The 25,403-nt window shown below is 42.0% G+C and overlaps 2 protein-coding genes across 4 annotated transcripts in view; one reads left to right on the forward strand and one right to left on the reverse strand.

Moving 5' to 3' along the window:
* Nucleotides 1–489: 489 nt before the first annotated feature.
* Nucleotides 490–10,603, forward strand: crmp1 (collapsin response mediator protein 1). Of its 3 annotated transcripts, none has more exons than XM_040146085.1 (14): nt 490–840; nt 2,739–2,827; nt 3,086–3,270; nt 3,391–3,555; nt 4,095–4,156; nt 4,289–4,369; nt 5,275–5,343; nt 5,419–5,539; nt 5,690–5,846; nt 7,367–7,508; nt 7,638–7,808; nt 9,117–9,296; nt 10,155–10,320; nt 10,512–10,603. In XM_040146085.1, the coding sequence occupies exons 1-14, from the start codon at nt 490–492 to the stop codon at nt 10,601–10,603; spliced, it is 2,031 nt and encodes a 676-aa protein (XP_040002019.1). The 3 variants fall into 3 exon arrangements, with proteins under 3 accessions (XP_040002019.1, XP_040002020.1, XP_040002021.1); XM_040146086.1 differs by having other exon boundaries at nt 490–801; XM_040146087.1 differs by lacking the exon at nt 490–840 and adding an exon at nt 1,707–1,754.
* Nucleotides 10,604–20,805: 10,202 nt separating this feature from the next.
* pcdh7a (protocadherin 7a) overlaps nt 20,806–25,403 on the reverse strand; it is a 41,343-nt gene continuing 36,745 nt past the window's right edge. The window contains exon 6 of the mRNA XM_040146789.1: nt 20,806–24,948. Coding sequence (XP_040002723.1) covers nt 24,410–24,948 — 539 coding nt within the window. The 3' untranslated portion in view covers nt 20,806–24,409. The remainder of the gene's footprint in view (nt 24,949–25,403) is intronic.

Below are 25,403 nucleotides of genomic sequence, written 5' to 3' on the forward strand. Positions count from 1 at the left end.
AATCCGCTGTTGGAGTGACATGCTCACGCACAACCCCCGCATTAAAATGAAAGAGGGACGAAGACAAAGAGAGCGGCGGAAACCCAGGCTTGCTCTCATCTTATTTGTGTGAATGTTTGTAGGCTACGTGCGGTCTCCAACTAGGCTCTTGCAGAGCTACAGTAATGTTTCGCATTAAAACCAATTCACACAGACACACCACCACTCCTCCCATCAAAACTGGAGCACTGCATCATTTCACTGTTGTTCGTGTGAGCGTGTGCGTGTGTGTGTACGTGTGTGTCTGTGTGTGCGTGTGTGTACGTGTGTTAAGAGGCGGGATCCTTGGGTAGCCCGGAGAAAGCTGCTTTTTCCACAGTTCACAGCATCGAATGAACGCGCTTGCCTGAGAGGAGGGACGGTGACCCGGTTAGACGTGAAAGAAGCGCGGCTGCCGTCTCCGTCGTTTCAGATTGGTGGGGGAAGTCTCCGTCTCCCGCGGAAGCCACAATGTCGGACTGTAGAAGACAGTGGAACCGGGAGGATGAGCTGCCGGTCTACCTGGCGGGACCGGTCACCACCGGGCCGAGCCAGCGGAAATCCTACGGGATGTTCAGTTCCGTGGAGGGGGCGTTTGAGAGCAAGACCATAGACTTCGATAACTACGCGGTGGGGAGGAAAGGGAGCCGCACCCCGAGAAGCGGGAGCCGCGAGAGGCTCCTGGACACTGGTGACCCCATCGGGAAGACGCCCAGCGAGGCCCGGGAGGGGTCAGTGACCAACTCGCCCGGGGAGAGGGACGACGCACGCTCCGCTGTTGAGGTTAGACATTCCTCGGGGAGGGAAAACCCTAATGGAAAGGTGAGACTGACGATTTTAATCCTTGGCCTTTTTTCTCCCTGTGTCTGGCTTTTTGGTTGAAATTCCGATGGCTGACATCTATGAACAGACTTCCCGATACATTTAATGCACACATATGTATAGTGTAGTGTAGCATATAGACTACAGCTGGTTGAGGACTATAGGTCCACTTAGAACATGAGCAATCACCATTGTTTTTGTCGGCTGAAAGTCGCCCCCAGATATTTCAATAAGTCATTTTATTCGACAAAAAAATGTTGTGTTGGCCTCCTCTTGAAAGACCGGAACTGTCGTCTTATGGATTTCTCAAACAGCCCACCAGGAGTTAGCCTATTCTGAGAGAAATGCCTCAGTCTGCATAAATGATGAACTTTTGTGCTGCATTGCAGTTTGGCCGTTTTGGTTTTACGTCTGCGTAGCTCCAATAAAAATTCTCCAAAAACATGCAAACGCAGGCGCGTCGAGACACACGCGCTGCGCTGAGTCTGTGGTGCTGAGTTGGTCGGCGGCAGACAGCGTCCCCTCGCTGTGTTGTCTTTGTGACCTCGCGTGAGCTGTTCGCGTGTGCTCGTGTGTGTTCCCGCGCGCACGCAAGCACCGGGCAGGCGCTCCCTTCCCGCACGCGCGCACGCACAGGAACCGTCACCTGTCCTCCACTGTGCGCGCTCCACGCACCCTGACGCAGCCGTACGGCGGCGGATTCATCGCTCTCCCTCTCACGCACAAACACACACACACACACACACGGAAACAATAACCAACACACACCGGGGGAGACAAAGGGTCGCAGAGCGTAGCGCAGGGCGCCGGAGTCACCGCAACCAGCCACTGTGTTGACCGTCCGGGGGCAGAGCGACGGAGTGAGCATGTCTGGGACCAGTTACCAGGGGAAGAGCAGCATCCCCCATCTGACGGTAAGAGACCCGGCCTGGTCAGCGGCGTTGGCCGGACTGGCTCTCCGCTCGTATGCAAATCCCCGCTGCCAATGCCGGCGGAGCGGGGATTAAATTCTTAGTGGGGCGGCAAAGAGCAGAAGGGCCCTCGAGGCTACCGTTGCTCCCGTGTGAGGCAGCAAACGCGAGACAGAGAGGTTACAATTCTCAGTGTCTGTGCGTCCAATCGAGCGCGTCTTGTTGCTCGGGGTCGGACAGTTGTGTAATCCGGCCGCCTGTCAGTGGGATTAACTCGGTTGATTTGACGGGCTAATCGCGAGTCGCACAGGAAACAATGGCTCGTATAAAACATCACAGAGGTGTGAGACTGGATTTGAACAAAGACGCGTCCTTTTTTTCCCCCCATGGATGCTGCAGTATGCAGAGTGTTATTAAATGCGAAACGAATCCAAAGGCAACATACGGTCGATGTAGCCGAGCATTACATTTCGTGGCGGAGGCAGGAAATAACAAATCCGACCGACCGACCCACGTTTTTTCTTTTGCAAGCATCCCCATTGGCTGTGGATGCTGAGAATTCAGCTGGGCTGTCAGATGCCGTCATCTCGAACCATGGATGATCGCTGGTTACCATGGAGACATAACATCTTCCTAAGGCTGTTGCCAGGCACCCTCCTGGTGGCAGAGGGTGTGGACACATGGTAGTCTGACATACATGTGCTCGTTTTAACGCTGCACTTCTAAATACTCAGTAGTCTGATCCTATACAATTAAATTAGACATTTAGTCAAATATCGGTATTGTTAGCTATTATGCCACCCCACCCATGCACAGCACCGGTGGGGCTATGCATTTCTCTCCAACCTCACCCTCAGCACTGTCTGGTCATATTGCTCTAAGGTCATGGGTTACATAACTCATTGTGCAATATATCGAAATGTCAGGACTGAATTCAGCCCCTCCTGTACCTCTCCCTCCCTCCCTCTCTGTACTTCTCCTGTGCAGAGTGAGAAGCTGCTGATCAAAGGAGGGCGGGTGGTCAATGATGACCAGTCTCTCTTTGCGGATGTCTACATCGAAGATGGGCTCATCAAGTGCGTATATAAGGAGCTAATTATGTCAAAGCACTGTAGAGGCATAACAGTATAGATTTTAGTGCTGTGAATCTATTTCCGTCGATAATGATTTCGCCTCTTTATTCTCTCTATGTTTTCCATCTTCACATCCCCCACAACGCCTTTTCATCCACACCCGTATATTTTCCTGCGCCACATCTCTTCCCATCGTCTCGGCACCTCCTCGTTCCCGCTTTTTGTCTCCCTCTCACCCTCCCTGTGCCTGGTCCTTGGCAGGCAGGTGGGGGAGAATCTGGTTGTTCCGGGGGGCGTCAACGTGATCGAGGCTAATGGCCGCATGGTGATACCAGGGGGGATAGATGTCAACACCTGTCTAATGAAGCCCTATCTGGGCACACAGCCTGTTGATGACTTCCTACAGGGCACCAAGGCTGCGCTTGCTGGAGGCACTACCATGATCAGTGAGTGTGGACGCCTAGATGCGTTCAGCGTAGAATGCACTCTGTGACCACACGTAAATTGAATATATCGGGTTGCTTGCGCTCTTTCCATCCTAACCTTTGGCCCCTCTCACCTCTCAGTTGACCATGTGACACCACAGCCTGGGGACAGCCTGCTGGAGGCATTTGAGCACTGGCAGGAGGCTGCAGATAAGAAGGCATGCTGTGACTACTCCCTGCATGTGGACATCCCCCAGTGGAATGAGACTGTTAAAGATGAGTTGGAGCTGCTGGTGCAAGAGAAAGGTACGTCAGTTTTTAGTTACTCTAAGATCGGAGCTGTGGTCAATGCTGTAATCCTTGTTTCAGTTCCCTGTTCATCCTCATTTTGGACCCGTTTCACAGGAACAATAGGGACAGATTTAGAAACAATTTGGCTGAGTGCTGAATCCTCTTATGGTGAGGGCTCACCCGAAAGCCACTGTTCTCATCACGGCACTGTCATGGTGGCAGTGTTTAAAGTTTGCTTGTAATCTGTTTTAAGTAAAAAATCGCTTTTCTTTTGGGGCAGCCACAAAATAGTGCAGTGACTGAGCCAAGGCAGCTGCTTGTGTGACCAATTTCCTTCAGAAATGAAGTAGAGTTGTAACGCTTGGCTCAGTTGCTGGACATAAACATGCTCTGAATGCTGTGTATGCCACGCAAGCCCATAGATCAGTTTTTGCAACTTGAAATTTGTCTTGATCTTGATTTTATTTATTATATTTCACGATTCATTGTTTTGGCTACACTCACAGAATTTGTCTTGCCTCTGAGAATACATTCTTTGCTTCCACTCATGTCAGGTATCAACTCCTTCCAAGTGTACATGGCTTATAAGGACGTGTACCAGATGTCAGATTCTCAGGTATGTTTCAGAAATCACTAATTACACCAATCACTAGTACTGCACTAATTTCCTCATGCAAATCTGTGACCTTCTGCTCTTTCATTCCACTATTAATCCTTTTTTTGTTCCTCGGACTCCTCCCTCTCTCAGCTCTACGAAGCGTTCTCCTTCCTGAAGCAGCTGGGTGCTGTGGTGTTAGTTCACGCTGAAAACGGTGACCTGATTGCTCAGGTAAGTGCTCCATAACCTCCACTATTTTTGGTCTCTTAGTGGGGACTGGCAACCCATACCTCTTGCAGCACCATCACAGCCTGTCGCTGACAGCCTCCAGACACAGCAGTCTTCCGTGGCGAAATAACTAACAACATATAATGGCCTGAACTGAATCATGACCAGTCTTCTACTTTTATAGTCCTCCGCTGCATTTGAAAGATATTCTTGTTGCATAACTCTCCAGCTCTCAGACAGAAAAGGTTTAATGCTGCTGCTGCGAATGCTGAGAATGACAGGTTTATCTTAGCCAAGATTGCTGTTGACCGTTATTATACTAATGATGATGTAATGGTGATTAAGATGGTGAGGGTGAAGGTGCTGATAATGCTGACGGCAGTGATGGATAATAGTAGTCATGGTGATGGAGATCATGGTCCTGATTAAGGGGAAAATTATGGTGAAAACCATGATGTATGTGAAGATGAATGAGAGTAATGAATGATAATGGGAGAGCTGATGAATGATAATGACATACTTGTTAACCTAATTGTAATGGGAATAGGAAGATGGGTGATGAAAAACCAGCAGAAGTACCGACCCGTTTGAAAACACATAGTGAAACCAAAAAAAGGAACAGGGTGGCGGTCTGGCTTTCATCTTAATTTCACTGTGCCCCAGAAAGCGCTGTCAGAGGCACAGCGCAGCCAGCAGGAGCTCACCACGGAGCACTGGCAGTCTAGGATTACAATGCACACTTTGTTTTCTTTGGAAGTTGGACAGACCATGACATTTCTTATTTTACAGCCAAGAGATACCAACAAAGGCACTAAAATGTGAGTCCTGTGCATAAAGCATGACTTTACAGGTACTGTAACTGTTAATGTAATGCGTGTGAGGATAATTAGGAAACCTTTGCGTTTTAGGAACAGAGAAAAATCCTCGGCCTTGGAATCACCGGACCTGAGGGCCATCCTCTGAGTCGTCCGGAAGAGGTGATGTTCATACACCCTCACTGTCCGTCTATCCATCTATCATTGCATAGGTTTTAACGCTTCCTTTCCATGCAGCTGGAGGCTGAGGCGGTGTTTCGTGCCATCACTCTGGGTAACCGTGTGAACTGTCCTGTCTACATCACCAAGGTGATGAGCAAGAGTGCAGCCGACACTATCACCCAGGCCCGGAGGAAAGGTCAGCCACTTTCCTTTCCTTCCATTTCTTAATTTTGCTCACCAGGTTCTAATCATTTCATATATCTGGTTCCATTTTAATGACTTTTCCTGTCTTTATTGACTCGTTATATTCAGAGTCTGAACTTTATTGTCCTACCTTCCCATCCAGGTTCTGTAGTTTTTGGGGAGCCAATTACAGCTAGCCTGGCCACTGACGGTTCTCACTATTGGAGCAAGAACTGGGCCAAGGCAGCTGCTTATGTGACCTCTCCACCTCTGAGTCCTGATCCCACAACTCCAGACCATCTCCACACACTGCTGGCTTGGTACGTCTTAAACCTTTTCAGCAATCAATGCACATAATGCAAATACGTAAATGCACTAAGGTCTCTTCTTAATGCATCTCCTCAGTATTTTTCAATAATATTCTAGGAAACCTGACAAAGTATGTAGCCTACAATGTATTTCATAAACAGTAGAAAATGTAAAAACTTTACTAATTGATATGGAGTGAAGACAGACAACATGCTTAATTTAGCTATAACCTCTGCACAAAGTGAAATGCATATCAGCCGGATGAAACCAAAGGAGACACCAGCAAGGATCTAACTCTCACTGTTTGCCCCTAGATATTTACTTGGTATTCATGGCACAAACAGCTGTTAGTGTAATGCACAATGTCAGACCAGCTTTATTGAGAAAAGACAAACAGATGCAGAGAAGGCAAAGGTATTTGTATGGGGAGAAGATGGTTAGAAGGAAGGAGGTGAGGGAGACTTCATAAGGACCTGTATAATCATTTTGAAGCAACTTTAAACGTATAATGTAAAATACAGGATAAAGGTAAGTTAAGTAGTAATTCACGAGTATCACAGAGAGGGATAAAGTGCCCCAGACCAAACCCAACTCTCTTCTCACCTCAGACAGACACTCACACACATACAAAATGCACACCAAATACTGCTGTACACTTTTGACTGTCCCCGATTTCCATAAATAGCACAGGAACTAGAATCCTCCATCACCCGTTGCCTTGGCTACCAAGTGCCCCCCCCCCCCCGCTCCTCCTCCTCACTCGTCCCCCCTGCTCCTCCGCCCTTCGTCTGCAATTCCGGCTTCTCAAGGCGGGTCACTGCTGTCACGCCAGTGGTGTGATGCTGCCGTTGTCTTTGAGCATCTGCTGAAGCGACAGGGTGTATTTTTTCGGTTATTTTTCAGTGACGTGGACAAAAGAGCAACACTTTCTCTCACATTTGAGTAAGGCCCATTATTTCCATAATAAGCACTCTCTTGGCATTGGGGTGATGATCCCACGGCTCACTACCATGAAGTAATGTAATTAACACATGATAAAAGGCCTTAGATGAGAAATTATGATAATGATAGCTCTTTATCAGTCAAATTCACCCTGTTTTGTAATAGGAGGTAGAGTGAGTCAGGTGGGTTGATGATTTTTTTTTAAAAATGCAGTGTATCCCTTTTGGTCTAGTTAATGCCTAAGGGACTGGTACTGCAGCTGCCTTGCACCACTCTGACTGGTTCAGCCCCAGGCCACTACATGACTTGTGCTTTAACTAACGTGCTCAATGAGGACATCTGGTGGCTAATAGTAGAAAATGACTGTCTTTGTGTTTATCATTATTACTTGAATGTGAATTTTGTCTTTAATTGACAAAATTCAGCCAGATATCCTTAAACTGATCATCTGATCACAAGCTACCTGTATTCAATAGTTCAAGACTTTTTTAAATTCTGCAGGGGAAAATCATCAAACATTTGACATCTTAATAACTGCAGGATTAAGGGTATGCTGATAATTTCCTATCATTTTTTTGCCTTGATACAGTGGGGACCTCCAGGTGGTAGGCAGTGCTCACTGCGCGTACTCCACTTCCCAGAAAGCAATTGGTAAAGATGACTTCACCCTCATCCCAGAGGGAACCAATGGCGTGGAGGAGAGAATGGGTTTCATCTGGGACAAGGCTGTGGTGAGCAATGATCGCTTGTGTGTGTGTGTGTGTGTGTGTGTGTGTGTGTGTGTGTGTGTGTGTGTGTGTGTATAGCTGTGGGTGTGAGTTTTGTCTACCACTTTAAACAACCATTTATCTGTCTCTCAGGCAATGGGGAAGATGGACGAGAACCAGTTTGTGGCAGTAACATCTACCAATGCTGCTAAAATCTTCAATCTGTACCCACGTAAGGGCCGGATAGCGGTGGGCTCTGATGCTGACATTGTCATCTGGGACCCTGACAGTATCAAAACCATCACGGCCAAACGCCAGCAGTCGGTGAGGACACAAAGAAAATAGGGCAGGGGGAAGAGGAAAGATGGTGAGGGTAAAGGGAGGGTGGGTACACCGGCTGTTGGGGGAGAAAGGCTGCAGGAAGGAAGGATTCATATGGGAGATTGCAGAGCGTGAAATAGGTTCAAAACCGAGTGGAAGATCAGAGGAGGTAAAGAGAATCCTGAAATCTAATTCTAAGTGAGAGTGATATTCAGTCAGGCCTGGTATTACTGTGAACAGTATGACGCCACATTGCATAGGTGCAGTGGCAACAGAAGAATACATGCATTACATTATATTAAAAACCACTGTTTATTAAGATTATATATATAAAGGAAGCTGAAATGCATTTGACAAGTGAGTATGAGATTTATCTTTCGAAGGGCTAATTCACCCAAATTATGAAATAATGTATTTTCTCATTTATCTCAAGTAGTATCTAAACATGCAGATAGTTTGGGGTTTCGTTTTGCTCAGGTTTGAAAGTTACTCAGGTCTGGGTAAATTTCCAACCAAAACTTTCTACTGCCACCTTAAAAACAATGGTGGTGAGTGGAATTTTGTATTGTAAAATGACACCGAATCCATTTAAAATGACAATGAAAAATAATTATCTCTTTAATAGAAAGTGGTTCCAGCGAAAATGTTCACACTGAGGACTGGGGATTGTTACGACACTGTAGTTTTAATCTTTTGAGCACCACAAATGAAACTCCATTCACCCCCTTTGTATTGGGGTGGCAGAAGCAAAGCTGTCTGCATGTTAAGATACCGCTAAAGGTAAATGAAATAATGTGTTTTATAGCAAGCTGGATGAACTGATCCTTTGAATTTCAAGACCAAACGATGTGTTTAAATTCAGGAGACTGGCCTCAGAGGTGAAAATTGGCCTTTGGCAATTTGACACAATACAGTGAAGATAATAGACAGTGGTAAATGTATTCAGTCTGCTCTGCCCCTCTCAAAGGCTCTAATCCAGGCTGCTGCAGGCTTTAGGTCATAATCCCACTTTACCCCTCACCCATTCTGTGCTACCATCCCCCTGTATTCACACTGTCTCCCCTTCTATATGCCCCGAGCCTCTCACTTATTCACCCCCATCCCCATCTTCTCAACGGCTTGCATTTTATTTCACGTATTAAGCTCTCTGATACAATGATTGCTGAAATAGTGCAGTGGGCCTCGACAGTGTTGGGTGTCAGTGTTCCAAATGGTGGGGAATAATGGAAATAAAAACCTCTCGTTTGTCCTTCTGCTTAATTCCCTTTTCCCACTTTCTTTTTCTTGTATGTTTTACCTGTCCACACACAGGCTTCAGAATACAATATCTTTGAGGGTCTGGAGTGCCGTGGAGGTCCGGCGCTGGTGTTGAGTCAAGGTCGGGTGGTTTATGAGGAAGGCAAGCTGCAGGCTCAGCCGGGCACCGGTCGGTTTATTCCCTGCAAGCCCTTCCCAGACTATGCTTACCAGCGCGTTAAATTCAGGAACCAGGTACACAACATGAATCATTTTAAGGACATTTCTACGGCAGTTTTAAAAATGGGACGTTTAAAAATATTTCCACTTCAAAGATTAGATGGGCTGTCAAACTTCAATGTTAGTTTCCCTATAGCGGCACAGCTTCTTTTCTTACTACTTTCAAAAATACTTAAAAAAATCAACATCAAAATACTCATACATAATTGTCAGTCTAATTTGGTTTGGCCTACTGGCAATATTCCAGTATATTTATAAGATGCAACATCCCAGATTATGTTCGGCAATAAATAAAGTCCTGGACTTACTTCCATTGTTGTTTTTCCAATCAATCAACCTTCAATGACGCATTCAGTGACTGACCATAAGAGTTATTAGTAAATAGGGGAAAAAAAACACTAGGAAATTGAATCATATCTCATATGCACATTTGATACATTTTTTTCAGTGAGCAGACAAAATAAAAAAAGTATCAGAGATACCCAAAGAACAAATGAATAAATACAAAATCACACCATAAAAGCCAACAGACAACAGCCAGTGGCCGTCTACTCATTTTTGTTGTGCGTTGTTATTGTAGGACAACTGAGGCAAGAACGTAGCTTCACATTTGGTCAGAAGTGATAAGAAATTGTAACTACTGGTCAGTACTAATAATAAGTTACGATAACACTATATTTTGCACCAAAGTTTAACAGCATAAGCAAAATAGACTGGTTATACTGTGCTATGTGCCCATGCTGGTGATTTTACAAGATATATTTCAAAGTAATCCATGTGGTGGGTTACAGGCCATTTTGTTTGTGAAGAATGACTAATAGCTGACACTATCTAACTGTTTTGTGTTTGTGTCTCTGTGTGGTTTCTATCCAGGTGAAGGGGAAGCAGGGTGTTACTCGCGGGTTGTATGATGGCCCTGTGTGCGATGTCGTTCCTACACCCAAATATATTACTCCTGCTCCGTCAGCCAAATCTTCACCCACGTCTCACCAACCACCACCAATACGCAACCTACACCAGTCCAACTTCAGCCTATCAGGTAACAGATATTATATATTTTGTGCAAGTTTTAAAATCCAGTGATTTCTTTGATGCTTTTCACGTCTCAGAAGGAACATAAAAATCGAGATGCATTAAATGACATTTGGAGGGGTTTTATACGAACTATTGCTTACAAGATTTATTTGAGAGAAATAAAAATAATTTTTTACTTTTGTCTTTATTTTTCAGGGGCACAGATCGATGACAATGTCCCACGTCGGTCTGGCCACCGCATCGTAGCACCCCCCGGTGGTCGTTCCAACATCACCAGCCTTGGTTGAACATTTGACTGTGCACAAAGTGTGGTTGCTGTGGGGTTTCACCTCTTGAGTGTGTGTGAGTGTATGTGTATGACTGAGAGTGTGAGCACACTGGGATGAATGGATACCTTTGTATTTTTTGGTACAATGGTGACACGCTCTTTTTAGACCATTATGGTTTTATCAGTTTGCCTTGAGTCCATGGTCATTGAGAGGAAGCACATTTATTCTTCCAATAAAATAAGAGTGTGATTTACAATCAACCAAGTGAATTCAGAAATATTACAAACTCACAGACTCACGATCGGGGCACTCACACACACACAGAGATCTGGTGTAGGACCCCCTCCAAGCACCTTAATGTGATCCCAGTATTACGTCCCTTACGTTGTTGTCTCCTTTCCCATGAGCATGACTTCCTCCTTAATCTTCCTCACATCCCATGTCTTACTGTGTGAGTCTGCTCAGACATGGTGCTCCTTTCCACCCACCGGGTGGATAGCTGAAGAAATAACGGATTTCTCCTGCATCTGGTTTTAGACATCTTGGCAATATTTTTTCTCAATGTGGATCAATTATACATATTGCATGGACACATCTTTAGATGTTGCACTACTTGTCGTTTGTTGTTACAATGGAGGAACACTTAAAATTGTACTCAAGGTACATTTGTATTGAACAGCACAAACATACAGTATTCTTATATTGGTAAATGTATGCTTTGAGCACATAATTACATTCACTGTGGGTAGAGCCAGCTTTTACCAGGTTCAAAACACATGAATTCATTTTTAACATTACTGTGAATTTCAATAAAAGCAATGCAACTCCACCATCAGATACTTTATGCAAATGTGTCAATACTCACCTATAAAGTGTCAAGTAGATGAAAAGTTGAAACAAACACAAAACGGAATTTTTAGATTGCTGTGTCCACATAATAGCTCTACACAGCTAAGACTTTACGACGTGTGTGCTAGTTTTCTGCCAATCACTCATGTCACAAATAGATCTTTGTTTTAATGACATGCTTAACCCACTGCTGTAAAAGGGCTTCAGCTCCCACCACCACTCTATCAAACTTTACACATCCAACACTGAGAATCTTTTAAAGCTGTTTTTAATTTTATTGTATTGATTCTGGATGTTTCTTGGTACATTTAGTGTTTCTATGGCACTTTGTTTTTGTTGCTGTTGTCTGGTGTCTCCAATGGAACCACTAATGATCAATAAAGACTTGACTGTTGTCAAAAATCATGGTACAACAAACATTCCCGAGAGTTTAATACTAACTTAATTTGTTAATATTATGTGTGGCTTCGAGCGAAACTGTGATTCAGATCATTCAAGTACTTAATTATGCCATGTGTTTGGCTTTTACCTGCTGAATTTCTCTGGCACAATTCATCTTTGCCAATAAATTCCATCAGGTTGAATTGGTGCTTCAGTTAAGACGATATGGGTTCAACACACAACCCCTGAGACACACACATACACACACACACACACACATACACACACACACACACACACACACACACACACACACACACACACACACACACACACACACACACACACACACACACACACTCACAAATACACACCATGCCTAAGGAATTGTTAACACAGCCATCCAGGTATGACACAATCAGTTGATGGTAACCTAAAGCAAGATTTCAATTCCAAGTAATTCCAATCCAACAAAGAACCTGTACTGAAGGTCTGTTTAGTACCTGATAGTTGTGTCTGATTAGTCATCAGGAATCAGTTATTACAATATATGACAAAGAAAAGGGTTTTAAAAACACTGAAAAGTAAACAAGTGATAAAAGTGGCTAGAGTGGCTTTATATATAGACAGATAGATATAGATATACATAGATACATACTTACTTCAATGTCTCCTACTGTACTTAAGCTTTAGTGTTGTCCCATACTTGTGAGTCGCCTTGGATAAAAGCATCTGCTGAATGAGCAAAAAAAAAAAAATCAAATATAAATAAAAAAATTTAATGTCATTCAATTTAATTTAAAATTCCTTTTTTGCTTTGTAATTAGGAATGGTCAAGACTCATAAAAGCCTCTGGCCATAACCTAGTATATTATTAACACATCAAAAGAAGGGTTAACAAAGCGGCCTGAGGATGCTAATGTCAGTCAGTCATGTCCAAAGAAAATCTAACGGTTTGGACCCAAAAGTACAACTCACAGGCAGAGCTGCAAGATAAAAGCTTCAAGTTTACTTGATGTTGAAGGCAAGCACAGATCTAGTAATGGGCAGGCAGAGAAACTGAGGCAAAGGGGCAAAGGCAGGTGAGTCCAGAAAGCAGGCTGGGGTTCATTACCAGCAAAAACTGGCAGGCAGGGGAAAAAGGCTGGAACACTATACCTTGGGATGACACGCTAGACTACCTGATGAGGAATGAGGGGGAAACGGGCTTGTATAAATACCTACGGAGCTGAAGAGGGAATGGAGAACAGGTACGCAGGTGGGTGTGGTAGTCAGGTGACAGGGAATGGCAGAAACACTGCGATTACTGCCAGACTGCAGGACAGGATCAGCTGGATCTGGAAAAAGACAGACTTTGAAAAAAAAGCATAAATAGGAACCTTGCAACCCCTGAAAAATCTGTTTTTTGTTGACCTCCAGTGGTTTAACTTCTCACCTTGCTGCAGGGATGTAAATATCAGGGGCACTTTTATTTTAAAAAAACGTGGTGCATTGAACACGCTGCTGTGTTACGCAAGCATTGCAGCTATGGTAGATTTTTAAAACAGCAGGGTTTATATACATGTTAATGCTCACTGGTTAACACCTTTGACAAATCCACTCAACGATTAAACGCGTACCTCAACAACTGTTGCACACTGTTTCAAACCGTTTGGAGGAAACGTGTCTTTCAACCCGGAAACCGTGGCAAAACGGTGGACAACGTTTTCAGATTGAACATGCCCCAGGTGTATTTCAAGACCCCGCGACATCACTGCTGGGCATGGTCACAGGTGCAACCGAGCACACTTTCTGACCACACCCGACCACACCTATCAGTGATGCTGTACGTGGTCAGCGGGCTTAAGAGAGAGGGCAGCAAAACACTGCTTTTCAAAAAGTCAGTGGTCAAGTTTCTCTTTAAGAACTGGCCGATGTTGTGACAGACGGATGTTTCAGCAAACACCCTGCCACATTGCCATGATGTTTTCCTGCTCCATGGAGGGTGGTGATTTTCATGACCTCCTGGCTGTTTGAGAAAAAAAAGTTGATTCAAAAGTCTCACCTTATAGTAGCACCATCAAAACTGTGCCACTGTCAAGCTGTGCCTTTGATGAACACTTTGGGCCATGATGAGGTCTAAAAAACTAAAAACTGATCTAAAAAACAAATGATTTGCTCCTGATGTTTACGCTTCCGAGAAAACGTAAACCCCCCTGTGTTTGACCCCCGGATCCTATCCCCATAAGACCAAAATTTTCACACAAGAAGTACTGTATCAAAATCTCACAGGCAAACTGTCTCGAGTGCAATGAAAATTGCAGACTCTAAGAGGCATTAGTTGAGCTTATATAACAAGACTTATATCTCACAACTTGTAGTTGTGTCACAACAGTGTATATAATTAATGATGCTACATCTGCAGTATATCTACACCTATCTTTGGTCCCACAGGAATGTTTCCTTTTATTTTATTCCTTGACAATAACAACTAATTTACCGCACATGTCATCTGGCGGAGATTGGCATCACTTGTTCTAAAGTGTTTTCTCAAAGGAAAATTCTTGACATTCCTCATGCGATAGTTGCATAAATATTATTATTTAGTGTAACATCAGAATGCACTCTTTCATAAATTGTGACACACTTGAAGATTAATTTTTGTTTTTTTATTCCATGTGTAGCAGATAGTGGTGTTCTGTAACATTAGAAAAATGCTCCAATGCAAGGAGAGTAATAAAAGCAGAAAATTTGGCATTCCTACAGTAATGTGATCTTCCCAGTGAAACCTCTTTGAGTCTACTTGCCTCATGCATTTTTTATTTATAAGATGCAGACTGTATATATGAAAAGAATTTTTTTTCTGGCTTCTGCTAAGGATGAACTGATTCCAGACAAGATCACCTTCACAGAGACCAACAGAGACCTGCATGCTGCCGCTGCCATCTGCTCTGGGAGCAAACCAAAGGGATGTAATATTAAGCTTGTAAGACAGAAATTATGCAAGTTTTCCATTTTCTGTAGTAGGTCATCAAATCACAGAAATGGAAAACAGTTGGCATGGGTGTGTTTGTGTGTGCGTGTGTGTGTGTGTGTGTGTGTGTGTGTGTGTGTGTGTGTGTGTGTAGGCTGCACAGAAGTCTGAACAGGTGCCATAACAATGCAGAGACTTCCCAGCCCTTGAAAGGGTACAGGCTGCTGTTTGAGAATAACAGGGGATCGATTGCATCCAGGCAAATTACTGAGCCAGCTGTGGAGTTCTTCTACCACTGATGGACCCTCAGGTCCCTGCTGTGCATATCTGAGCCGCATCCAGTCACTGTGCAGTAAACAAAAAATATGCTATATCTCGCATCTGAATGCAGCCAGATTGTAAGTATGATCCATTAAAAAGCCAACAATAAGGTAGCAATTCAGTAGTACTTTCTGATGTCTAATGGCCTACAATGGATATTTAATGGATGTATTTGACAGCAATTTCAAAGGTGTATAACATGGAACTTTAATCTGTCACTGCCATCCGTACACATCTGATTCATTTTAAGGATGGACGGCAATGTTTAATGTATAACAATTATATCTAGATCAGAACAGTCAAATTGACATTGGTTACTGTTAGCTCTTAGATGACACTGACAGTGCCTTTAATACTAATACCATCATATTATCTTCTAAATGTGGAACTGTAGATTGATGTACAGTAGTTCTTTGGGTTCCCCAAATCATCTCTATATCATTCACTTTATTGATCCAGTTAGCTTGTCCTACGTGATTATACATCATCACATCTTTGTATCAAATAGATCTCTAAGCATATTTAGCAGCAGGCCGTGAACAAAATTAATATTGCTGTGAAGCTAACAAATTAACTCAGCAGGGAGACATCTAATGAATGTTGCATGACAATGAGGTCGTAACACCCCCTTTTGTCCAGTTGGTGTCCATATTGAGCTTTGCTCTAAGGTCAAGCCTGTCCTCGAAGCAAGCTTGGATGGATGTACATTCATTTGAAGTTCATTAAAAAAAAAAAAAAAACTTTGCCCCCACCTAGGTGAACTTGGACTTCTGACGAGATGGTGAGACTCTAAATCAAGGTTCACAGGAGCAGTTTTTACTTTTATAAGTTAGCATCAAGGTTATACCAAAATTAAACAAACTACACTGTTACAAAAATCTCAAAACCTCCCACATAAAAAAAAGAAAACAAAAAGAAAACAAAAACAACAAATTATAGCCTTGAGCTGCCTAATACCTACCCACCAATCACTACTGTCTCAACTACAGCTTGGAGCTGTCAATTATCTACACAAGAGCAAGAAACATTCATTATTAGTATGTAAACTGCACAACAGCTGAGCAGTCACTGAGAAAAACAACAAGAGGGTGAGGCCACTGAGTGAAATTTGTCTCTGGTCTTTTAGAAACCAGGAGCTTTCAACTATCGACCAATCAGCAGATGATACAGACCTCTGCAATCACTTGATACAGCAAATCCCACATCACCACCTGCAGGTCATCAGAGACACACATGCACACACACACACATACGCACACACGCACGCACACTGACACACACACACACACGCGGGTCTTCATTACTTTCTGAGCACCACAGTCTCAGAGTTATCTGTGAGGACAGAGAAGACAGAGAAAAGGGAAACAGACTAGACAAATAGAAAAGTAATTCCTTTTATTAACTTTACATTGCAGCTTTTTTAAAACAAAAATTGAATTTCACATTTACATTTTACACTTTTACACCAAACCAGCCTTTTGCTGTGTGAAGTTTTGGGTTTTCTTTAAATCTAATATTTTGTTTGGATAAGGTGATTTCTGGTGAGCATCAAGTTTTGATGTCCCAAAATCCCAGGACCATTACATAAAAATTGAGCAGGCATATATGCCAATCCAGACTGGTTTCATTAATCCACATCACTTTACAGTAAGCAAATGCTAATTTCCCCTGGAACATGGGTTGAATTTAATGCTTAACTTAATATTTCCTAAATTGTTACTTTATTTTAAAACTGTTTTAAAAAGACAGCATATAAATGTGTTTCCACAAAATGTATGTTAAGACACGATATAAATAATTTTGCGTTTATTTAGCTGTTTCTGTTTTATCTCACTAAAAAACTGTCCAACCAGTCCTTCCTCTCAACAAATACTGCATTGCATATTTTCTCCGCTGAAACCTCAATTCATCATAATGTGTCCAGCTGATATACTGACAATCATGGCATTCCAGGTTTAGTGCAGGTTGTTATTTGCTTTTGAATGTAACCGTTTCATTTCCTGCATATAGTTTTCTTTAGTCCGAGGTTTTATGTATCACAGAAATCAACTAGAATAAATTGGAAACTTCATTCTTCCACCCAAAAAATCACGGCTTGCACATCTGCATGCTTACTGTTGACTCTTCTAACTCGTGCAATGTTTAATAACACCTGAAGCGTTAACACAAATGTGAAACAGCATACAAGAGCCTAAATTAGGGCTATACAGTCTTCACACATCGCAGTAAAAGCAATAAAGGCCTTCAGCAGATCACGTCAAACATATATATTTTATATAATTGGGGAATTAATGGTGTAAAAACAAGCTGAAATGTAACTTTTGTTTAATACTACCTAATTAAGATTTAAGTATATAGTTTTTTCCCTTGTGTAGTGAAAGCTGATACATACATTCCTCATCCCGGTTAAGGATATGTTTTCATATGAAATCATGTTGTACACGTGTTATTTCCTGCTATTCTAACAAGAACGCTGATGGAACAGCTTTGATGAGTTCAGGCTGATGTGACCATGAAAAGCTGAAGAGACATAAACGGCAGCCTATGGAGGCAGACAGGGAGGATCAAATCTCACATCAAACGCCCGACACATCAGTGAGAGAGAATGTTTACAGCTCTGCTGCAAGGCTTTCGTGAACAGACGAACACTACACTGACAGAATTTATCACATCTGCAATGCTTTATGCTCAGCTGTACTGATGCTGAATGTTTCTTTGGTTTTGGAGGGTTGCAGCAACCTGCTATAGATGACAACTGACTGGGCATCAGAAAAGATTTCCTCCTGACAGGATAAGCATATTTAGGCGAGATAGGGAAATTTCAACATATTAAACGATTATGTCCTTTCACTTTGAAGCCATGAGCTTGAGGTTCTCTCCCTCTGCATGTAAAGGCAATTCAAAGGCGATTCCCTTCAGCTTGCTTTCACTCAGTAAAGGAGAATCTGCTTAAGCCCCTGAAAGCATCTGACAACTCCAAAGACCATTTGATAAACTGGACAGTGTGTGCGGAGGGTTAACATTCTGGGGTTTACTCCATCAGGCACCTCCCTCACAGCATTTTCCTCTATCTTTATGAAAACAATAAAATGTACATCCATTGGGTCTATCCTTAGAATTTAATTAAGAGTTTAAGAGAAACTGATGTCCTTTTTGGGAGTGCTGACAACTCCGTGTCCATTTATCTGGTGAAACACTGTGATTTAATTACAAAGCTTTTTATGGTTTCCACTTACATGAGATGACTTATGAGTGCAAGTTGATTTATATGATACCTTCAAAGATGGTTGCTAATACCTTTTACTGTGTGGTTTAATTATTTTTTTTATGTGTGTTTTTATGACTTTACTGCAGGCTGCAGAACAATTGGTCCTTCGGGGATGGTAAAGTCTGGACTGTTCTTTCCTGAAGACTTAAAACAGTGGCCAGTAATTCATTTTTCTTTTATTGGATGTGACACATGCTGGCTTTTTAATTCAAGTGATTATACTAATTGCAGATAATGAGGATACAAAATTATATGGCCCTAGAATCCATGAATTGACATTTCAACTAAACCCTAAATAAATGTGAGATTAGAAAAACACAACACACTGAAAAACTGTTTCAATCCTTTCCTCAAACAGTATAATTCATTCAACCTGTGATGTGAATATTAAGTTGTGATTGTTTGAAAAATTGAATTACTAGGCTACAGTGGATCTCCATTAAGTGAATAGCCTGTGACTGGTATAGAATGAAGTCCGACACCCTGGCCTATTAAAATGGAAAACAGAGTAGAGCTTGCTATTTGGTTGTTTTGTTGAAGATAGCGAACAATCACATATTAAAATGAGTTTTGGTTTTTACTGCACATGAAATATATGATTAATATAGATTCAGATTGAAAATGTCCGGAAAGCCATTGAATTCTTTATCTTATCTGTATATGGTTGTGGCATATAACATCCAAACCATTCACTAAGCCACAGCTCCTTCACTTTTTCTGATTTACACTTCTGAATTACACCTTCAGTGTATGTATTATCCGCCATATTATCCATTTGACATCTGATATGACACAAATTGTGAAATATGAAGTGCTTTCCACTCGTACACGATCATTTTCCAGATTGTGTCACACTGAATCTCTTTCCATTCTTTTATCGCAGAATAAGCACCAGAGTCCCCCTTCTCAGCTGTAAATTAAACTGGCAGGTGTGTCTTCCAACTGTCAGCTCAAAAGAAACGGCTGTTAAACTGAACATGCAAATAAATGTATTTGTGGCTTTTCAGTATTTGTTGTAGTTTCTGATGTCTTTTTTAGAGAGACTGATTTTCTTGACCTTTACTTGTGCTATCCTTCACTATGACCTAAATGAATTTGAAACAGCTCATTACACAATGATTGCATGCACCGCCAGAAAACCAGCAAGAAATAGTGAAACATGACCACATGGTGTCAGTGTTGCATACTGGATAAAGAGGAATACAGATTTTTTTGACATTTTGAGTCCTTCACACTAATCTTTGCCGCAGCTAACACCTCTGAAGTGTTTTTTGATAAGTTTAAGTCCCAATTGCCCTCTACATTTCAAAAGTTTTCTTGCAGCAAGACCCAAGTTAGAAAATTCAACTTTCAAAGATAAAGTTTATGGATAGGGATACATTTAAGTGATATTCCAGAAATAAATTTGGATGCCAGCCAGGTGCAAATTGACATTGCACAGTAAGAGTATCAAGGTGTCATTCTGCTAAATGGGAGGATTTTGGTTCTGTTGGTTGGGCATCAAACAGTTTAAAAATTAAGCTCATTTTTGACCTTGGAAACAGCACATAACAAAACAATTTCCACTTACTCACTTGTTCTGGAGCTTTCGACCGCACCACATGATCTTCATCAGCAGAGGAAGTTTGCTCATTTGTCGTGGAACTGAGTTTGAACATCTAAAGTCAAAAGCTACTCAGCAAGTTGGTAAGTGGACCTTGGATGGAGATTGTTTTGTCAACAGTTAAATAGAGCGATACCATTCAAACAAGGCACCTTTTATTTTTTTAAACATTTCAGAAGCTCTATTTAATGGCTATAATACAACCTATTAAAGTGAACAACTTTTAAGTCATCATGCAGTTCGAAATGTTAGTAAGGCATGTAAAGGGTCAAAAGTTTCTCACTTTCTAATAAGACATCAGCCATAGTTACTCAGTCAGCTACAATTACAAATTTTAATTGATCATTAATAAAGAGCTCTTACACATCAATCTAATCTGCAGTTGTTAATGTTAATAAGATGTTAGTAAGTGGATTTTGGTCCAGATGCCCTGCAGCCCCTTTCCAGAGGATAAGTGCTCACACAGTCCGTTGGAGGGGGTCTTCTTGATGCATTAACGAGCTAGATAAAAACAAGTTTCAGGCTGGAGGAAGACTTTGTACAACCTGGCAACCCAACAGTAGTTCTTATTAACAGATTATAGTTGTATATAAGGCATTAGTAAATGCTTTATCAGCCCTTGATAAACCTTATAAACACTTAATAAATGCCGCCTCATTAGAAAACATTATTACTTATTTGCGTGGACTGGTTACCATTAACAGCTAATCCCAAACCGATTTTCTTAAAGAAAATATGGCAAATAAGACTTTCATTTGTTGTCTCAACTATTGTTTATCTCAGTTATTGCGTGAAAAATAGCCTTCAGAAAGTTAGCAGACAAACAAGTGTTTGAAGGTTTTTAATGTCAAAGTCAAACTTTTACATGATTTAATCTTCATACCAAACCATTCGTCAACAGCTCCTCTTCTTCCTCGTCATAGCAAATGCAATTAGTTCATTATGTAATTACAGGACGGGAGCGGCAAAAAACAGAGCCAGCCCCATAAGAAAGAAAACAAAGAGGAGGAAAATAAAAGTAACAGTTTTTTTTTCTCATTTTTTTTCCAGTGCAGATTTGAAGACCTTAAGCATGCCATTGTCTGTAATGGATTCCAGTTGTCTGTTCTACAGTGTAGTTTTATCTGTACATGGCTATAAGGATAACAGCATGAGGGGGATGACAGGTACATGATGTCCACTGAAGTGTCAGTTTTTAAAAATGTCTTGATTACTGGGCGACAGATCTCAGACGTTGACGCTCTTCTCTGTCTGTCTCCCCTCTCTGTTTTGCTGTAGACTTAAACATATTCATGTTTAAACGTGCAGTATAAAAAAGATACACACCCACACAGATTCATGTACAGCAAGTTCCCTTAAATCCGAGTTAGAGGGGTTTGAAAGGTGCCATAACGGAACTGCCATAAAACAGCAGTTTGAAGAAATATCTGCCACTTTGATGAGGCAGGACTGTGTCAAGAGTCTCTTTCCAAAACTCACAAACTGGACATTTGTTCTTCAAGACCTTTCTGGTGTCCATGGGATTGAGACACATTTATCCCACAGAATGAGCACAAGTGTCAGTGTATGTACCCTGCAGGATGCTGTGATTGTTTTCACAAATGCTTTTTAGACCTGAACTCTCCATGAACAGTGACTCCATATGTTAGGCCTTGAGTTTCGTTACATCTTCAGCACAGTCCATCAATAACAGAGCTCAGTAAACAGCCATGTTAGGGAACTGGGGGTAATGAAGGCTCAGGGAGTAAGTACATCAGTGGCCCAGAACATGCTACAAAGTTGTAAAGTTGAAGGTATATACAGGTATTCAAATTGTAATCACGTACATAGAGCACACCCATTTCTCAGCCTGATTACCATTGAAAAAATCAAAGGAGAAGTCGTGATACTTACTACTTTACTGTTTCCACACATTAGGTTATCTTTCAGTGTGGGGACAGTCAAGCAGAAGCAATGTGTGGGTTTGTGTATGGCCTTACCTGACTGTTGCTCTCGTTTCTCACTCGAAGCCCTACAAAGATCTATGAACCAAGTTGCAGTACATCATTAAAGAGTATGTCTCTTTCGCCTAATCTAATCCAAAAAAACCACCAAAAATGAAGAAACACACTTACTAGTAATTTTTAGCAGTGTTAAATTTGCCTATCCAGACATTAATGAGATCAGTGCAGATCAAGGGAGGAGAAGAGAGGAGAAAGGGAACTCATTAAGACCACAGGGACGACCTAACCCTATTATCCCTATCACACCACTGAACCACACACTGATGATGGGAATTAAGATGTGCTGGCCTCGATCCACACCCACTCTTCAGCCCAGTGCAGCAGAGTGTGTCTGGAGTCGTGCAGTAGCTGCTAGGAAGGACAAATGTGAAGGAGTTTGTTATCTGCGCGGTTCAGCACAGCAGTATGGGCGTGTTCAGGTTGGCAGAGTGTGGTGAAAAGGGTCACAGCTGAACTCTGCGCTCCCACCACATTGTGTTCTTTTTTGTTACAGCCTGTTTTCACCCTTTGTACCAACTCGGGGGCATGGAAACCGAGAGAAAGGCCCAAGGTTAGCCCAAACTCGCTCTACGATAAAAGGAGCAACAGTTTAATCCACTGAAGCTAACTCCCTTGCTGCCATCATTATCTCCATTTCCCCTGTAAGCACACACATTTAGTACAGATGTATCCAAATAGGCGTGTTATCCAAAAAGGCGTATGGTTTAAAAAAGAGAGAAAAAAAGTTAGCATTATCTTTCTTTCATGCAGTTTTTTTCGTTTCCTTTTTTTCTTACAGAAATTACAGAAATTTGGTTTTTCTATGAGTCTTACTTACAGTATGCAGAATATCTAATATTCTCACATTGCTTATCATTACATACAGTAGATGTCATTGAAATTCCTTTTAATGTAGCCCCACACATCAGTTGGAGAGATGAGTAATCATTTAAATACATTTCATATTTAAATATTAGCTGGAGGGGAGCAGGCAAAATGCTACAGCTAGTTCAGTCAGAGGCAATATGGTAAAAAATTAAGTTTAAGAGCACATACACACATAGTGCATATGAACTGTGCACATTGCAAACATCTTAATATCGGTTTGTGTTTCTACTTATGTTTTAATATGCTTGTGTGTGTGTATATGCTTAATGTTTTTTGTGTTTATGAAATTTAATGCAAGTTATTATATACTTTATGTTACACTGCCACTGAATCTTGTTAAAACTGTGGCCCTATGCATGTTCACATTCTGTTAATGCACTGCTTGAATTTGTTTTTACATGCTAAGGTCTGTATGTGTAAGTGCGTGCATGCGTGCATGTGTATATGCATGTGTGTGTGTGTGTGTGTGTGTGAAAGAACCGTTATGATGCATGACCACTGTTAGGATACTGTAGGTGTGTTGTGAACTCAGCACCTCAGTCTACTCTGAAACGGTGGACAGCAGCAGAGAGAGAAAACTGCTGTTTTATCAAATACACACATACAATATATACATACAGACTGGGCGTGAAGGCAAAATAATAAACACATATTTTCAAGCACGCCAGAGAAACTGTGGCACTACTAACACTCTATGAGAACCTTGTATTCTGAATGGTTACATTTGATTACTGTAAAAAAGTCACATTGTTGCAGTTTGTTCTGAAGCATTTATATTTTTAAAGAACATAACCTGATTTTTGAGATCAGCACATTTTTTTCCTACTGTGTAACTGTACAGCGACCACACTTTTGATGGTACTTTGATTCTCTGTTTATGATTTAAGACTCTCACGGGGTTAGCAGTTTCATTGGTTAATATTCCCGTCTTGCGTAAGGATAAAGTTTGATTAGGCATTAGAAAGTTTCATTGGTTTGAATTAGATCCAAATAACTCAATTAAAGACCCATTACTTCTTTTCATCTGTTTTGACTGATTAAGACTTCGGTGGTTTTTCAGAGGATGGTTCATCAGTTGAATCCAAATATGGTCCTCTGTAGCCTCAGAAAAGGTTTTTATATGCACCGAGGCATTTAAAACATCAGAAAATTTACTAAATCTCAATCTCTCTCTTCTTCACACAGATCCCTCTGTGGCAGAGGGTCAGGCATGCATTGGATTCAGGTAAAAAGAAGAGGAGATGAAGGCGTCCTCCTCCACAAGGACATTATAGGATCTTTGCCTGTAGGCAACTTCCACTGTTAGTAAAAAAAAACCCACTTTTTTTAGAAAGTACTTGTGGTCAGAGCTATCCGAATATTTGATCCATCACTTGCTTAAGTTTAAGTGCCTATAAATATTATTCAGCATCCAAAAGTTCCAATTTGATACACAGCTTTTGGAAAACATCTTCCCTGACATTTTCACATCTTCACAGGTTTAAAGGGCCCTCCAAACTGATGACTTGCCAGTAAAGTCTTAACCCTCCCTCTTTTACAGAAAAGGGAGTTGTGTGGTGATTGCTCTGTTGCAAGGCTGTCACAGGTAGACCTCACGGCGTGACAATGTGAGACAGGACGTGGTCTTGTAGTCCCCTCCTGTTCGCGTCAGTGGTATGACCTCAGGTGGGTTCTGGCCTTCTCCTCCTTCCTCCTCTTGCTGGCGCCTCCCAAAGCCCGCGCTACTAAACGTGTCATAGGATGCCGAAGTCATCTTGCGGTTCAGAAGGTTACGGTTGTGATCGCCCATGTTCCTGTTGCGGTCTCCACTACCCAGGGTGCCAAGAGGATCCCCGTTGGCTAAGGGTAATCTCTGACCTTCTCCACTGACGACCACCCCAGGTTCTGAGCTCCCTGCGCTGCCGGCACTCTCGCTGTCACTCTCATGGTCGTTGCCACGGAGGTTGTTGTTATCATCTCCTGGGGTGAAGGTGGAGAGCCGTGGGGGGTCACTGCCGTGGCGCTGACGCTGGCGGGGTGAAGGTCGGACGGGCATCCAACAAGTGTCAGAGTGGCCGAATTCATCACACTCCCTCGTACACTTTCCTGTCAGAGCTACGTCTGGCAGCTGTCTGGCATCTGGATACAGGCGAAAGAAAAATAAGTGTCAAAAAAAGAGAAATAAACTTTATTTAATAGTTTTAAGCAGAGAACCACACAAGAAATATGGGGAGAGAGAGAGGGCTATCAGAAGCAACTGGTGATTCTATTTGCAACTGGTGATTCTATAGTTATATGGTAAGTACTAGACCATTCAAGAAGAGACAATTAAATAAAAAGAGAGAGAGCAAATGGATTAAATACAACAGGAGAGATGAGTTGAACATTGGGTGAGAAATACGGGAGAAAGACAAATGTGTAAAAAAAAGAACAGGGAACAAAGGTTATAAGGGAGGGGATAGAATTTTAAGAAAGCAAAAAAGGCAGGAAAAATGCTGTCAAATTTTATGGTTATTATCTATGTAAACCAGTCATTTTTTAATTAATACTGACACCATGTTAAATGGAGAAAGGAATCATGATGATGATAGATG

The sequence above is a fragment of the Xiphias gladius genome, chromosome 15, assembly GCF_016859285.1.
Source record: "Xiphias gladius isolate SHS-SW01 ecotype Sanya breed wild chromosome 15, ASM1685928v1, whole genome shotgun sequence".
In the NCBI taxonomy this organism is placed as follows: domain Eukaryota; kingdom Metazoa; phylum Chordata; class Actinopteri; order Istiophoriformes; family Xiphiidae; genus Xiphias; species Xiphias gladius.

Coding starts and splice junctions, on each gene's coding strand:
- crmp1 (XM_040146085.1), top strand. CDS start 490: ATGTCGGACTGTAGAAGACAGTGGAACCGGGAGGATGAGCTGCCGGTC. Junction 3,556..4,094: donor GCTGCTGGTGCAAGAGAAAG/GTACGTCAGTTT, acceptor CACTCATGTCAG/GTATCAACTCCTTCCAAGTG. Junction 4,370..5,274: donor ACGGTGACCTGATTGCTCAG/GTAAGTGCTCCA, acceptor TTTGCGTTTTAG/GAACAGAGAAAAATCCTCGG.